The sequence below is a fragment of the Morus notabilis genome, unplaced genomic scaffold, assembly GCF_000414095.1.
Source record: "Morus notabilis unplaced genomic scaffold, ASM41409v2 Scaffold1094, whole genome shotgun sequence".
Classification (NCBI taxonomy): Eukaryota; Viridiplantae; Streptophyta; class Magnoliopsida; order Rosales; family Moraceae; genus Morus; species Morus notabilis.
The window spans coordinates 415803-431834 of record NW_010365163.1 but is presented as its reverse complement, the minus strand read 5'-3'; the positions used below and the strand labels follow the sequence as shown (position 1 = coordinate 431834).

Below are 16032 nucleotides of genomic sequence, written 5' to 3'. Positions count from 1 at the left end.
TATGAATTGTGCTTAATTTTTTTGTGTGGTTTCTTATATATATTTATTTACAATATTTGCAGAATACTGAGCTGAATTTTCCCAGAAAAAGCACAATGGCATCGGCAATTGGTGTCCCGTTTCAAGATCAGAACTTCAATGTTCAATATAGTGGTATTACTCCAGTCCCCCTTTTTATTATTTAGAAGGCTATTTCCCATCTCTTAAAAAGAAAAAAAAAAACAAAAAAAAACTCCGTCCCAAAATGCGGACAAGGCTCCATGATCCATCTTGGGCCCATAGAAGGGGCCAGAGAAGGGCCCAAATTGATTTACAACTCGAGATCACGCGCCCAAACCGGACGATTGAAGACGGTTTTGCCATTTTAGTAATTATGTGTTAAAATGATGGGTATTTCCGTGAAAACGCATAATGTTACCGTTGGAGCGTGGTCGCGCTTTATAAAGAAGACCCAAATCGAAAAACTAACCAGTAAAATACTTTCAGAGAGAAATCACACGAGATAGAAGGCGAGAACAAAAATCATCTTCCAAGAAAACGCAAGAAAGTCGTAATCACTAAGGATTTTCCTCCTCAAAATCGATTCTGTAAGTTCTCTCACATTTTCTGAAAACTGCTTTGGCTTTTCTTTTCTTCTTCTTCTTATTTTTTTTTTCCTTTTGTTAATTTTGCCGTAAAAATTGATTTTGTTCGAACTACTTGGCCGTTTGGTTTGCGAGAAAATGTGAGAGATTTGAGATATGGAATGTTGTATTGTGACTTTTCTATCTGTTTGTTTTTTTGGTTTTCCATTTTTCTGAAATCGAGAAGAAAATCATCATATGACTCAAGTTAGGGTTTCGTTCGTGAAACTTTCCCTTTTATTTGTGTTTCGAAATTAAATATAGGGTTCTTGATGCACCTATCGTTACTTTCCGTGGCTACTTGGAAAATTAATATTTGTCTCTCAGATTCTCATGAAAGTTTAGGGTTTGCTATGCTTTTTGGTGTTTCAGATTTCGACTTAAAATTTCCCCACCCAGTTCAGTAACAATGTTTGAAAATCTATGTTGGAGGAGGATCAATGGTGCGTAGTAGAAAGTTTTCGTTTTGTTCTAGTATTTTCTAAAATTGCTAACTTCTGCATACTTGGTTTATTTGCCAATAAACTTGAATTTGGGTTGGTATTTTACCACCGCCATTCAAGATACGAATCTTCCAACATTTCTATCTAAGTCGAAAATAAAGTAATAAACATAGAGTTGGTTTGGTATTTGACCACCGCTATTCAAGATATGAATCTTTTTAACAATTGCGCGCAGTAGAAAGTTTTCGTTTGTTTTAGTATTTTCTAAAAATGCTAACTTCTGCATACTTGGTTTATTTGCCAATAAACTTGAATTTGGGTTGGTATTTTACCGCCGCCATTCAAGATACGAATCTTCCAACATTTCTATCTAAGTTGAAATAAAGTAATAAACATAGATTTGGTTTGGTATTGATCACCGCTATTCAAGATATGAATCTTTTTAACATTTGATCTTGTATCTATGGTTTCATTTTTTGCCAATGGGGCTTGTTTATGAATTGTGCTTAATTTTTTTGTGTGGTTTCTTATATATATTTATTTACAATATTTGCAGAATACTGAGCTGAATTTTCCCAGAAAAAGCACAATGGCATCGGCAATTGGTGTCCCGTTTCAAGATCAGAACTTCAATGTTCAATATAGTGGTATTACTCCAGTTCTTTGTTTACTTACTGGATGTACTTGTTTCCTTGATTCACTTCTGCTGTTAAAGCTATTTGACATGGGTAATTTTTAATACTGCAGGAGCTTCTGCCGGGGGAAAGATGCATACGAATAAATCACAGAAGAAAGGGGGGCTTGGTGGAAGGAAACCGCTTGGTGAAATATCGAACTCGACCAACATTGCCCCCACTCAGGCATCAAAGAAGCAGAACTCCAAGAATTTTGGTTTCATCAAAGAAGTGACTCGTGAAGAAAGCAACAGAAAAAGCATTGCTAAAACCTCAGACAAAGTGCAGACTCGTAGCAGAAAAGCACTCTCCGATATTTCAAACTCAGGGAAAGCACATCTTCATGAGGCTTCAAAGAACAATCTTTCCCTGAAGCTGAGCGCTGTAGAAGAGGAACATCTCTTTCCCAGTTGTATTGCAGAGGAACAGTTTCTGCATGACCATCAGGAATGCATCAAAGCAAAGACTAAGCCGATGGACGTGGAACAGTTTCTGGTTTCAATTGGACTAACCAACGGTATACAAAAAGCTCGTACTAATACTAATTCATTGCACATTATCATAAACTTGCACATGTGATTTTGTGTCATTTTGATCGGTTTATTTTTTCTATTAGGTTCTTCACAACAGGTCGAATCTCCACGGGTTCCTCCTGTAAAGTTGAGCAAGATGATGGTAACTTTTTATTATTTCATACTCTTTGTCTTTCCGCTGTGTTTCTGTTATTTTCCGTACTTCTTTCTTACCTGACAAATGGTCATGATTCTTTTACCTTTGTTACAGCCTCAGAATCCTCTGTCTACTTTGGAACCGGAAGAGATCACCGAGCATCTAATTGAAGATGACCTCTGGAAAATGAAGATGAACTCTCCAACTTGTAGGAGTCCGAAATCACCAATTTACAGCAGTGCTTTCTGGAAGGATTGTGACAGCATCAATTTCAAGTTGATGGACTCACCCTAATTGCGCGACACCACTTAACTGCATTGTTATGCTTTTGTTACAAAACTTGAATTCTTATTTGCTGGAAATAGACCCAGATATTAAATAGTTGTAGTTATATCCTTTTGTGTGTGTAAAAAACATTCGTTTAGTTTGTTATTTCTTTGTTAAGAACTTGTTCTCTTCTTAATGCAGACGCGACTACAGATGAATCCGAAGTCGTGATTTTTACTTGTGGTTTCCATCTTTCTTTTTTGGTACTTTAAGTATGAATTTACCCTTGAACACATTCTCACGTTTAGGGACATTCCATTTAATGTTTGTCATTACTGTTTCTGAGATCCGAATAACATCTTAACTATTAAGTAATGATAAATTTGAATTTGCAATTTTCTCTACGACTTGTGCTAAAATTTAACGTCGTTTTTCCCTTAAAAAACAGCATTTTTTCTCTTCTTTTTTTCTTTTGGCAGTAATTTTTTGTGATGCCATTACAACACTTTCAGTGTATTTATTTAGAAAGCGATGTTTGTCCAGTTACAGTAGAGAACTTTAAGGAAAACATCTCTATGCAATTCGGATAACTAGTTGTATGGTGGGTTGGGGTAGGTTTCTTCTCTTTCTTCTTTCTTTTTCCTCCACTAATCTCACTTTGTTTTGGGCCCCCATATATCTTCTTCAATTCATATCCGCCCTCTCTATTGTTCTCTCTTTCTGAACACGTAGAATCTTTTCTTTTAATAATAGTTTATTTATATATTGATGTTTTCTTTGGATAAATCATAAATCTTGACAATCAGACATTTATTTTACCGATTCGAGTTGATCACCGCTATTCAAGATATGAATCTTTTTAACATTTGATCTTGTATCTATGGTTTCATTTTTTGCCAATGGGGCTTGTTTATGAATTGTGCTTAATTTTTTTGTGTGGTTTCTTATATATATTTATTTACAATATTTGCAGAATACTGAGCTGAATTTTCCCAGAAAAAGCACAATGGCATCGGCAATTGGTGTCCCGTTTCAAGATCAGAACTTCAATGTTCAATATAGTGGTATTACTCCAGTTCTTTGTTTACTTACTGGATGTACTTGTTTCCTTGATTCACTTCTGCTGTTAAAGCTATTTGACATGGGTAATTTTTAATACTGCAGGAGCTTCTGCCGGGGGAAAGATGCATGCGAATAAATCGCAGAAGAAAGTGGGGCTTGGTGGAAGGAAACCGCTTGGTGAAATATCGAACTCGACCAACATTGCCCCCACTCAGGCATCAAAGAAGCAGAACTCCAAGAATTTTGGTTTCATCAAAGAAGTGACTCGTGAAGAAAGCAACAGAAAAAGCATTGCTAAAACCTCAGACAAAATGCAGACTCGTAGCAGAAAAGCACTCTCCGATATTTCAAACTCAGGGAAAGCACATCTTCATGAGGCTTCAAAGAACAATCTTTCCCTGAAGCTGAGCGCTGTAGAAGAGGAACATCTCTTTCCCAGTTGTATTGCAGAGGAACAGTTTCTGCATGACCATCAGGAATGCATCAAAGCAAAGACTAAGCCGATGGACGTGGAACAGTTTCTGGTTTCAATTGGACTAACCAACGGTATACAAAAAGCTCGTACTAATACTAATTCATTGCACATTATCATAAACTTGCACATGTGATTTTGTGTCATTTTGATCGGTTTATTTTTTCTATTAGGTTCTTCACAACAGGTCGAATCTCCACGGGTTCCTCCTGTAAAGTTGAGCAAGATGATGGTAACTTTTTATTATTTCATACTCTTTGTCTTTCCGCTGTGTTTCTGTTATTTTCCGTACTTCTTTCTTACCTGACAAATGGTCATGATTCTTTTACCTTTGTTACAGCCTCAGAATCCTCTGTCTACTTTGGAACCGGAAGAGATCACCGAGCATCTAATTGAAGATGACCTCTGGAAAATGAAGATGAACTCTCCAACTTGTAGGAGTCCGAAATCACCAATTTACAGCAGTGCTTTCTGGAAGGATTGTGACAGCATCAATTTCAAGTTGATGGACTCACCCTAATTGCGCGACACCACTTAACTGCATTGTTATGCTTTTGTTACAAAACTTGAATTCTTATTTGCTGGAAATAGACCCAGATATTAAATAGTTGTAGTTATATCCTTTTGTGTGTGTAAAAAACATTCGTTTAGTTTGTTATTTCTTTGTTAAGAACTTGTTCTCTTCTTAATGCAGACGCGACTACAGATGAATCCGAAGTCGTGATTTTTACTTGTGGTTTCCATCTTTCTTTTTTGGTACTTTAAGTATGAATTTACCCTTGAACACATTCTCACGTTTAGGGACATTCCATTTAATGTTTGTCATTACTGTTTCTGAGATCCGAATAACATCTTAACTATTAAGTAATGATAAATTTGAATTTGCAATTTTCTCTACGACTTGTGCTAAAATTTAACGTCGTTTTTCCCTTAAAAAACAGCATTTTTTCTCTTCTTTTTTTCTTTTGGCAGTAATTTTTTGTGATGCCATTACAACACTTTCAGTGTATTTATTTAGAAAGCGATGTTTGTCCAGTTACAGTAGAGAACTTTAAGGAAAACATCTCTATGCAATTCGGATAACTAGTTGTATGGTGGGTTGGGGTAGGTTTCTTCTCTTTCTTCTTTCTTTTTCCTCCACTAATCTCACTTTGTTTTGGGCCCCCATATATCTTCTTCAATTCATATCCGCCCTCTCTATTGTTCTCTCTTTCTGAACACGTAGAATCTTTTCTTTTAATAATAGTTTATTTATATATTGATGTTTTCTTTGGATAAATCATAAATCTTGACAATCAGACATTTATTTTACCGATTCGAGTTTTATTACAGTAAAAAGTTTTTAAAAACAATCACATTTATTTTTTTTTTTACTACAGTAAAAAATTCTCCACCAATTCCAAACTAGAGAAACTGAAACAAAAAACACGTGGGATCAATTTTCTTTCTGACCCCCAAACCATGCACATCTTCTCGTTTTGGCCCTTGAATTACAAAATGTTATGAAGCAAACCCTGGTCTATTTGCAAAATCATTATTTATTAAAAGCTAGATGTTATCAACTATATATGACTCTTATATGCCTGATTAATAAACGATATTTTCAACATTTGACCCCTAAATAAATTAATCATTGGTAAATCATTAATTAATTTCGATCAACAAATTACATACTTGGTAATAATAAAATATTGATAAATTATAGTGTTGGTCAATTATTGATTGACTACTAGAAAAAACGGTCATTTTGCTAAAAAATAAAAATAAAAACTCGATGGTGGTTAGAAAAACAACCATTTACCTGATTTTTGTTGTAATTCAATTGCATTGGATGCCGCATCTTGGTATTCCATAACCTACATGAATATTAAACCACTCATTTATATCCTATTATTTTCCCTTTTAATATTGTGTATTATTCTCCATTACTCATCTCTTAATTTTGCATGTAACTTATGTAACTTATGCCTTCTTGTATGACCTCTAGTTATAATTCTTAAACTATAAATAGAGCAGGTATTTGTTTGTATGATCCCTCCTTACCATAAAGAATATATAATTTCTTTATTTCTCATATTTCTCTTATACTCTCTTGTTCTTTTAGTTTTTTGCCATTATAATTTTTACCATTATTTTATAACAATTTTCTTTCCGCTCAAAATTTCTCATTTTGTGGGCCTGAAAAAAAGAACATGGGCGTCTCAATGTTAAAAAAGCCCAATGGTGAAAGAAGCGAACGAAACGACCATAAGCTACAATGCATTGGAACGTGATCAGCATCTTCTTCTTATTCATCCCCAAGCATTCTTAGCCCCAAAAACCCCAAAACCCCCAAAAATGGTGGTCACTCTGAGACTGCCTTCTCTCACCTCCTTCTTCTCTCCCTCCATCTCCGCCCGGTACCCGGCGGCTCTGCGGCGGCGCCACCATCTTTGGCCTCCGCCGTTCTCCGTCAGGGCCTCGGCACAGAGCACGGCGGCGGAGACCGAGAACCGAGTCGACGGCGGCCAGAGGAGCCGCGTCCAGGACCGAGCCGTCACGCCTCGGTCGCAGGACTTCAATGCTTGGTACCTCGACGTCATTGATTCCGCCGAGCTCGCTGATTACGGTCCTGTTCGAGGCACCATGGTCATTCGTCCCTACGGTTACGCCATTTGGGAAGCCATTCAGGTATCTGAAGAAGAAAAGAAACACCTTTTTTTTTTGTTTTTATCTAAATTATACGTTGAAGTTTGTGTGAGGCTTTTTGCTTGTTTCGTAGGACTATTTGAACGTGAAGTTCAAGGAGACTGGCCATAGTAATATGTATTTCCCTCAGGTAAGTGACCTTTTATTATGAAAATTCTGTCATGAAAGCTGTAGTTAGATGTTATTTCTCACTGTCTAAGAGCTGAACTTGAATAAAATGGTTTCTAAGTCCATGAATTTGGATAATTGCACCAAAGAAGTTCGTAAATGTGTGGTTGTTTTTATGCAATATCAGAATTTCACCTGGCATTGTTTCCAAAATTCAGTTGTTGTTGTCTGTGTGTGTGTCTTTTTTTTTTTAAATGCAGTTTATACCGTACTCGTTCATAGAGAAAGAAGCTAGCCATGTTGAGGGTTTCAGTCCGGAACTAGCACTTGTTACAATTGGAGGAGGAAAAGAACTTGAAGAAAAACTTGTGGTACGTGCCTTCCTGAATAACTACCGTTATTTTTGGTTTCTGATTTTCGAAAAGTTTTCTTTAGAGTGTATTGAAGATGTAATTTGATGTGCTTTTCTGTTTGAGGTTCTATAAAACTATGACCTAAGATTTGGGTTTGATTTTTGCACTTCTTGAGGCTCTGGCAGGTTCGACCTACAAGTGAAACCATAGTGAATCACATGTTTACTCAGTGGATTCATAGTTACCGTGATCTTCCTCTTATGATTAACCAGGTTTGATTTGTTGTTTTCTCATTTATAATGCTTAAAGTTGCGAAGACTTAAGCAATTGAATCCCGTATTCTTTGTATGCTTTCCATGTTTGCGTCAGTGGGCAAATGTCACGAGATGGGAGATGCGCACAAAACCTTTTGTGAGGACTCTTGAATTTCTTTGGCAGGAGGGCCATACTGCTCATGCCACTCCAGAAGAGGCAGAAAAAGAGGTTTGGATCTTGTTGTATGTATGCTTCTTCTGTTGTAGTATTATGTTTATTTCTTTAATGTATTGGTACTGCTGAACTTGCAGGCTATACAGATGATCGACGTCTATACAAAATTTGCTTACGAGCAAACTGCAATACCTGTTATTGCAGGTCGAAAATCAAAAGTTGAGACATTTGCTGGTGCTGATAGGACTTATACAATAGAGGCTATGATGGGTGATCGGAAGGCGCTACAGGCTGGAACTAGCCATAATCTTGGGCAGAACTTCTCGCGCGCGTTTGGAACGCAGGTAGTTGCCATGCAAATGTTCCCTTGGATTCATTCAGTGCCCCTTGTCTATTCGTTTATGGGATTTATCAATCATGGAGAAATTTGTCCAAATATGTGCTTTTACAGTTCACTGATGAAGGAGGTCAAAGACAGCATGTATGGCAAACGTCATGGGCTATCAGTACTCGCTTTGTTGGGGGTATAATCATGACCCATGGAGATGACACAGGTTTAATGCTTCCTCCAAGGGTTGCACCAATCCAGGTAACGCTATAAAACTTTTCTGTGGATATGTGGTTGTAGTTGAATCATCAGAGAGCCAATGATAGCACGCAGACACACACACACACACACACACACACACACACAACTATGTGATTACAGGTTTAGAGGCCATAGGAAATGGACATAAAGAAGGAAAAAAAAAAAAAAAAAAAAACAGACAATAAAATTTGCTGCCTACTTATAATAAAAATTTATGTTGATTTTGAGATGCCTTATTTCTTTTGTTTACTTAAGATGCTCAATCTGTTCACTTTTTAGGCGTCCAAAAATTGAATTATCATTTTTTCCTATTTCATATGTTAATTAACTTAATCTTATGAGTTTTCATTCAATTTAATGACCACCTAATTGTTGTTTCTGGGAAGCAGATTTGTATTTGTGTGTGCTTGAACCTGGTCATGCTCGCATGTGTTTTTGTTTTGCCCCTAAAAAGTTTGTTTATTGCACACTTTTAGGTGGTGATTGTACCAATTTGGAAGACAGATGATGATAGGGCAGGAGTTCGTAGTGCTGCATCATCTGTAAAAGAGGTTCTGCAAACTGCCGGAATTAAAGTTAAACTTGACGACTCTGAGCAGAGAACTCCAGGATGGAAATTCAATTTTTGGGAGATGAAGGTTTGTCCTTTATTCTTGAATATAAATAACAAGATTGTTAAGTTTTGACTTGTTGTTTTTCATTTAGCATTTTGTTGGGACCCCCGATCCCAAAAGGAAACAAAAATTAATTATCATAATATCTATGATTACGTATTAATCTTCCCCCTGAAAATGTGTTATTGATACTTGTACTACGGTCAGTCACCTCAAAAACAGGCCTTGATCTTGTAGGGAGTCCCTTTAAGAATTGAAATTGGTCCGCGTGATGTTGCAAGCCGGAGTGTGGTCATATCTAGGAGGGATGTTCCTGGGAAGCAAGGAAAGGTTTTTGGAATATCGATGGAGCCTGCAACATTGGAGGCTTATGTCAAAGACAAATTGGATGAGATCCAGTTATCTCTTTTGGGGAAGGCAACATCATTTCGTGATAGGTGCATTCTTGTACTCTAGTATTTGCCACCTTTGCATACTTGTAAAGCGACATGAGCTAGGTTCCTATTGATGTGCATAGTTCTAAATCGTCACATCTTCATTAAATTCTGTTAAATTTTCATACTTTTTTTGCTGTAATGTGATCCTACTGTGATCTAGCATTACGAAATTGTTCCCATCAGTGGGATATGTTTTTACACACTCCCACATAATCGCTGTTTTTTCACTCAAAGAAATTCTTGCAACTGCTTTATATGTGGGGTTTAGACTCGGCACTGGGCAAGGTCTTATGTGTTCTGACTGTGTAACCTAATCCAACGTCAGAATCCATCCCACTGTGTTTGCCAAAGTCTGAAACGACATTGACGAGAAGTGTTTATTTATTTATTATTATTTTTTTTGGGCAGCAACATTGTGGATGTTACCTCATACGATGAACTTAAAGAGGCAATCTCCGAAGGCAAATGGGCAAGGGGTCCTTGGTCAGCTAGGTACATATAAACTGACTTGTTACTATTTTCTCTACAATACAAGCTTTATAAGCCTGTATAGTTATCTACTATTCACTAGTTCAATTGCAATTCTAATAGGAAATATTTGATTATATTGACACAGTGACGCGGATGAGTTGAAAGTGAAAGAAGAAACAGGGGCAACTATTAGGTGTTTCCCTTTTGAACAGTCTCAAGGGATTAAAACATGCCTGATGACCGGTAATCCCGCCAAGGAAGTTGCCATTTTTGCAAAATCTTACTAAAACTTGGAAAGCTCGCCTTATACTGTCCCCGCATGATTTCTATTTTTGGCAACCTGTTTTCTTGCAATCCGGATATTTTTCAAAGCTGCGCGTTTGTTTTTTTGTTTTTATCTTCATTGATCATTGATTATTATTCTCTCAACTTTGGGGATTGAGCAAGAAAGTAATCTTTATTGGGTGGTTTTTGTCTTTCTTTGGATCGTTTTTGTATTTTTTTTATTTGACATGTAAACAGATAGATACCCCTAGATATTTTATATAATCAGCTTTATAACGGTGAAGTGGGACTATTTAAATTCTAATATAATAAGAAAAAAGAAGAAAATATATGTTTGAATTTCTTAATTTTCAAAATGCTTATTGGATGGGCATTATCCTCAGTGCTTGTGAACAGGACCATTTATATGTGTCTCAGACGTCAATATGTAGAGGTAGATTTTGCACGTCGGGACGAAAAAGGTAAAACATGGGAAACTGAGGGGCACGTGGGAAAAAGCACAAACTTGGGGAGCACCTGTTGCTGTCAAGGGCCTTTGTTAATATGCAAAACGGCTTCGTCTGTGACTCCAACTCCGAAAAGAGCTCCGGTTCTCTCGTTGGACTCTGTCGCTGCAACCCGCAACGTAACAATTCCAAAAGGTTGCTGTGGATCATCACTTTGAGGGCAGGAGATTACCTGCAGGAATATTCCAGCAGGGCCTAAGGTTTGCCATGTGTTTGTTTCAAAGGTTTACTTCAGATGATTACTACAAACCTACGATGTGACCTGCGAGATTTTCTGAGATGGGTTGAGGTGGTGGAAGGCCACGTAGCGATGAGGAAAGACGAAAACATGACGGCAGGTATGAGATCTTTCCTCGAGCAAAGGGTTACGACGCTGATGGTGTTGTGCGGCGGTTTCGGTTCGACGCAAAAGACAGTTTTGTGTCATGTAACACTCACAATAACTACAACGATAGTGATAATAACGGTGTTGCTGCTAGACGGCCAAGGAATGTCTACCTGGGCGAGTTGGTGAAGAGAAAGGCCAATTGAGGAAAACAAATGATTACTTTATTATGTTCTTGAAGTTTGAGAGATTGCAATTTGCAAGATGCATAGACGGAGAAAACTCTTGGAGCTTTTAGCCTTTGTCAGTCCTCGTTTTTCTCCTTCCGTTGGTCAATTCTCTCTGGTTAGATAGGAGATTAGCTCTCTTGTTTTGTTTATTTTGTTTTTAATTCCACAAAAAGGAAAGCATGTGAATTTTCCTTTTGTCTTCCTGGCGGCTATCACTGCTTGTGGAAGCTCTCACCTATCTTGTTCCCTCAGCATTTTTTTTTTCCGGGTTAGGCCTGTTTTGGCTTTTCATTTATTTTCCCTCGTTTTTTTTAATCTCTTTTAGCAATTTTCCGCCCCTGGCGCATATATATATATATATATATATATATATATATCCTCTTTGAGGTTAATACAGTAAAAATGACAGGCAAAGTGCCATCCTTTTTTAATACACAAGTTTCTTATATCGTCCCAATTTCTCTTCAACATGCATTTTCCTTGTCAATGAATGGCAAATGATTGCAGCAACGTTGGACTACTCGACTCCTAAAACCTGGACTTTAACATTATGCCAAAACCATTACAAATGCAAATTGAAAAATACGAAAATTGTAGCAAATAATAGATTTTTGAAACTAAATAAAGTAAATGACAGATTTTAAATTTTTTTTTAAAATAAATAGCAGTTTACTGTATAAATGTGTTCATTTACACTGGTAAAAATAATTTAATTTACGTGGTAAAATTTTTTTCTTTACGTAAAAAAAATCCTTTTTAACAGCCTTAAAAAGAAAATTTACGTGATTTTTTTTTTTTACTGGTTGTAAATAAAATATTTACGCGGTAAGTTGTTATTTACTACAAATAATTTTAAAATCTGCAATTTACTTAGTTTCAAAAATCTGCTTAGTACATTCTTCCATTGAAATATAACTATCTAGGGAAGACGTAGGTAAAACGAGACTACAGAACTTTCAAAGAAACGTAGAAAGTGCAGTTTCTCTACAGCTCAGTTCACCAGCTGAAGCTTGAGGAGTGGAAATGTAGATTATTTGCGGAACCAGAAGAACATATTGCAGCCACTTCTTGCCTCATTTTCCTCGGGCCGCTTACAAGAACCCCGACGCTTGAGCTTTTGCACTCCGACAGTATTTCTGCAATAAATTGTGTTTTAAAACAAATTTGAAAAAAAACTGTCCTTTGTAAGGAGATAGTTTTTGGTTTAAGAAATGGCTTACTTTTCAAATCAGGTCTTGTACCGTAGTGAACTGTGGTGGCTTGAACCAAAGACTGGCGAGGAAGGCTTTCCAACTCTCTCTCAGCATCGTAGAACCATGCGCTTGGCGAGGTATTTATCGGTGATGCTGTGTTCGTGTTCTGAATCTGCCTCATTTCGTTTGCATTCCGTTTCTTGTTCCATAGAAAAACCAGAGTTGCAGTTGTGGCTATGGAGATGCACACGAATAACATGTTCAGTGCAGATTTGGAAGAGAAAGAGTAGGTTATATTAGAATTATGGTCAATCGGGTATATGTAGTATCGTGTGAGTACGCCGATGAGCAGAAGAAAAATAACGAAAGAAGACGAAACAATCATGGCAAGCCACAGCCAACTGTTCTGTCCCAGTATTGCAGAAACCGACACATCTAAAGTGTCGGGTTTGAACCATATAGTTTGAGGGAATTTGTAGCTATCCGTTGGGGGCTGCTTCTCTCTTGTGACATAGGCTTCAATTCGTAGTTGTAATAAGCAAGAGATATCGAAGTTAGTGTCTGAAACTGGGAGGATGAGGTCTAGCATGGTGAGATCTAGAGATGTCTTAAAAGCGCAAACAAGCAATATGCTTGGAGTCTTTCCGGTCGCCTTGTTGGCCCTGAAGAGGAGCTCGCGAATGACGGAAATGAAAGGAGTGATGCCGCTTCCTCCGCTCACCATCACTAGCATTTCGTGCCTGCAATGGAGATTTTACATGGATTCTAAAATGTTTAAGACCACAAGTCACCTGAAATTGTCCCTTAAAAGAACTAATCTAGTCTTAAGCGTTTGAGCACCTTTGGAAGTTCGTTGAAGTATGTCCATAGGGTCCTTCAATAGATATCGCAAGGCGATCTATATGTGGAGAGGATGATAACATATCATACAAATTATGAGACCAACTTCCTTCACTTTTGATGACAACACTTAGTTTCTCAGGATCAAAATTGCTGCTTGAAGTAACAGTAAAAGGATGCCATTGCAGCTTGGAAATTGCAGGTACATTTAGAAACACGATGCTTCTTGGAGAGTAACTCAATCCTAGAAATTAAATTTAACAGAAAAAACACAACAACTTCATTATTCAGGAATTCATGTGTTTGCCATATGAAAATGTTCTTTAAGTGGACATTGATTTAGCAGAAGGTCACATAAATTTATTTGTCTACGCTTCACCTGGGCATTTGGATAAGTTCAACTCAACAACCTGACAGGGTAGAATCCGAGCTGAAACCGGGGCAATTCTTTGTTGGGATTGTAAGAATCGCAAGTACCTATCAATCAAGAATAGGTAAAAGCCAGGGAGCATGATGCAAGAATAGGAGAACCCCACATGGAAAACGAAGAAGACAACAAAGACAACATAGAGATGATGAGTATAGAAAAAGAGCTCGAAAATCTTTCGCCTTATGCGAGGGAAGCTTGTTGCCCACATTACTAATCCAGAGAGCAATGCCACTTCCCCTGCCATATTTGATACGCCAATCTTTTCCCATTTCAACATCTGCACCGCACCACAATTGAATTGAGTTTACAGCTTTGAAATTACCGAATAGTGCTTTTAAGTTGCCAAATAACGCAGATTTTTCGCTTGCAGAATTCGAATTCTTACCTCTGATATTTGGTTTGTCCTGGACCAAAAGATGATGTAACATAAACCATGAGCAGTGAAGAAGGTCATGGAAATATGCCCCAGCCAAATATGGTATTTGATGCTTGACTCTGATGTGAGGCCAAGGAACTGCAAAATCGAAGACCCTCTCGTCACGGGGAAGAAGAGAAAAGCTAGACAAATATTCCCAACTAGGCCTAGCATAAGTGCTGAGCTTCCTAACTTTGCTTCCCACCTGCCAAATTCATTGACTTCGAGTGCATCAAATAGTCTCTTTTTTTTTTTTTTTTTTTTGGTTTTATTGTGAGGAAAACACATGGAAACAAAAATATGAAAGATTAGAAATAGATTTGCTTACACATTCCTTCTCATTTGTTCTGCCTGTTGGTTGATATTGGCAAACATACCATGCAAGTAAGAAGAGAAAGACCAGACAAGCAGAGTAATGAACATGGCTAAAAAGGATAGTTCCGTCCAAGAAACAATTCCAAGAGGACCTTTGACGAGCACAGGTCGCATCCATGATGCCAAATATGCATTTTCCGCAATGCTATAGTAAAAATAACTTGATTCATTTTCCTACTCAAAATTCCATGTTTTTCGACATGCAATATAAATAGGAATCAAATACTAAGATGTACCAGTTGAATCCAACACCACACACTAATAAAATATGGGTTCATCAGCATAGAAAAATGGAGCTCACTTTTAATTAGTTGTGGTGTTGAACATCACTGGTGCCCTCAAGCATTTTTCCATTAGTAAGGTAAGTTTGAAACCCGATACCTTTCTGTGTTATTGCCATCAATTTTCTTTCTTATATGAAGATATATACAACTCAAAGTTGCTATGAAAAGGATGGGAAATGTGTAGACAAGAATGTTTGCACCTGCCAAGCAAAAAAATAAAACAAAAATGCTTAAATTCTATAATATTAGTCTTAAAGATGTGTACTATTGACCAAACAAAATCATGTTCAATCAAATTCAAAACCTTGCTGCCCAAAATAGGTTGAATCTGTTTTTAGTTGAATGTCAGGCAACCAATGAAGATAAAAGGTGTTGGTTGGCATCATAAACCAAATCAAAATATAGCCAACAAAAACCATCATCAGAAACAAGAGGATTGCTGATTTGAGCTTCTTCATTCCTTTGAAAGAATCACTTTCTTCCACCATTTTCCCGGTAACTTGTATAATTTAATTCCTTTCTATATACACATATATAGCTTGCTTATTACATAAACAAGTACCATGAGTATGAATCAATACAAAAAAGTAGTCCCCGGTACCATGAGTATGAATTAATACAAAAAAGTAGTCCATGTATTGTGGGGATAGAATCACAATTCATGTCAAGTTTCCATTAATTCACATATTAGTGTCATTTTGCAAGCTAAGTTATATGTAAAATATAAGGAGAGGACGTGTAAATATGATAGATCTGACCTTTATTCTTAGAGGAATAGTAAGACAACGGAAGGTATTTACAAATGCACAAGCATAGCTTGTTCGTTATTTCCAATGTAATTGTCATATGCAACAACGTTACATTTACCACATTGTACATTTGTCATTTAGCATTACAGCAATTTTTCTCTTTTTAAAAATACATACGTCTCTTCTATTATAAATAGTTCAAACCTCTTGTAGATTTTGATCCGTACAAAAGGGTAGTGCATAATAAATTAAAGGAATAAATTTGCATTCTAACTCTTTGCTCAATAAAAGGAATTAATTCTTAGGTAGTTTGAATGCTGGCAAGGATTTGATTGATTTGGATTTGTTCATGTGCTGATATACGCTTCATTGTCACTTAAAAGTTTGCTTAGGAAAATCAAGTGCTAATTAATTGCAGTTATCCTAATATGAAAAGAATGTTCCTTTGCCTCATTCAACTTGTTCTCACATGTCAATTCATATGTTCCGGTCGGTTCCCAA

The 16032-nt window shown here is 36.9% G+C and overlaps 4 protein-coding genes across 5 annotated transcripts; 3 read left to right on the top strand and 1 right to left on the bottom strand.

Annotated features, from left to right (window-relative positions):
- Positions 1-485: 485 nt before the first annotated feature.
- On the top strand, positions 486-2919 carry LOC21397396. Of its 2 annotated transcripts, none has more exons than XM_010107457.2 (5): positions 486-587; positions 1623-1713; positions 1814-2257; positions 2357-2415; positions 2524-2919. In XM_010107457.2, exons 2-5 carry the CDS (start codon positions 1656-1658, stop codon positions 2701-2703), a joined length of 741 nt encoding a protein of 246 aa, XP_010105759.1. In that variant the 5' UTR covers positions 486-587; positions 1623-1655; the 3' UTR covers positions 2704-2919. The 2 variants fall into 2 exon arrangements, with proteins under 2 accessions (XP_010105759.1, XP_024027575.1); XM_024171807.1 differs by lacking the exon at positions 486-587 and adding an exon at positions 986-1066.
- Positions 2920-3655: 736 nt separating this feature from the next.
- On the top strand, positions 3656-4966 carry LOC21397395. Its single transcript, XM_010107456.2, has 4 exons — positions 3656-3740; positions 3841-4284; positions 4384-4442; positions 4551-4966. Exons 1-4 carry the CDS (start codon positions 3683-3685, stop codon positions 4728-4730), a joined length of 741 nt encoding a protein of 246 aa, XP_010105758.1. The 5' UTR covers positions 3656-3682; the 3' UTR covers positions 4731-4966.
- A 1515-nt stretch (positions 4967-6481) lies between these two features.
- LOC21397394 (proline--tRNA ligase, chloroplastic/mitochondrial) lies at positions 6482-10467 on the top strand. Its single transcript, XM_010107455.2, has 11 exons — positions 6482-6880; positions 6972-7028; positions 7267-7377; positions 7545-7631; positions 7729-7842; positions 7926-8132; positions 8240-8377; positions 8854-9015; positions 9229-9428; positions 9837-9920; positions 10045-10467. The coding sequence occupies exons 1-11, from the start codon at positions 6548-6550 to the stop codon at positions 10184-10186; spliced, it is 1635 nt and encodes a 544-aa protein (XP_010105757.2). The 5' UTR covers positions 6482-6547; the 3' UTR covers positions 10187-10467.
- Positions 10468-12174: 1707 nt separating this feature from the next.
- LOC112093424 (ferric reduction oxidase 2-like) lies at positions 12175-15270 on the bottom strand. Its single transcript, XM_024171792.1, has 8 exons — positions 15087-15270; positions 14866-14982; positions 14452-14626; positions 14094-14328; positions 13658-13985; positions 13279-13522; positions 12466-13178; positions 12175-12381 (listed from the first exon to the last, which is right to left on the bottom strand). Exons 1-8 carry the CDS (start codon positions 15268-15270, stop codon positions 12242-12244), a joined length of 2136 nt encoding a protein of 711 aa, XP_024027560.1. The 3' UTR covers positions 12175-12241.
- Between the last annotated feature and the right edge of the window lie 762 nt (positions 15271-16032).

Excerpts from the sequence above, each read along its gene's own strand:
- LOC21397395 (XM_010107456.2), top strand. The coding sequence starts at position 3,683 with ATGGCATCGGCAATTGGTGTCCCGTTTCAAGATCAGAACTTCAATGTT. Across the intron at positions 4,285-4,383 it reads TTCAATTGGACTAACCAACG|GTTCTTCACAACAGGTCGAA; the intron begins GTATACAAAAAG and ends TTTTTCTATTAG. Across the intron at positions 4,443-4,550 it reads TAAAGTTGAGCAAGATGATG|CCTCAGAATCCTCTGTCTAC; the intron begins GTAACTTTTTAT and ends CCTTTGTTACAG.
- LOC112093424 (XM_024171792.1), bottom strand. The coding sequence starts at position 15,270 with ATGGTGGAAGAAAGTGATTCTTTCAAAGGAATGAAGAAGCTCAAATCA. Across the intron at positions 14,627-14,865 it reads AGAAAGGTATCGGGTTTCAA|ATTTGGCATCATGGATGCGA; the intron begins ACTTACCTTACT and ends CGGAAAATGCAT. Across the intron at positions 13,523-13,657 it reads GAACTTATCCAAATGCCCAG|GATTGAGTTACTCTCCAAGA; the intron begins GTGAAGCGTAGA and ends TTTAATTTCTAG.
- LOC21397394 (XM_010107455.2), top strand. The coding sequence starts at position 6,548 with ATGGTGGTCACTCTGAGACTGCCTTCTCTCACCTCCTTCTTCTCTCCC. Across the intron at positions 7,029-7,266 it reads GTAATATGTATTTCCCTCAG|TTTATACCGTACTCGTTCAT; the intron begins GTAAGTGACCTT and ends TTTTAAATGCAG. Across the intron at positions 9,429-9,836 it reads GCAACATCATTTCGTGATAG|CAACATTGTGGATGTTACCT; the intron begins GTGCATTCTTGT and ends TTTTTTGGGCAG.
- LOC21397396 (XM_024171807.1), top strand. Across the intron at positions 1,714-1,813 it reads CTTCAATGTTCAATATAGTG|GAGCTTCTGCCGGGGGAAAG; the intron begins GTATTACTCCAG and ends TTAATACTGCAG. Across the intron at positions 2,258-2,356 it reads TTCAATTGGACTAACCAACG|GTTCTTCACAACAGGTCGAA; the intron begins GTATACAAAAAG and ends TTTTTCTATTAG.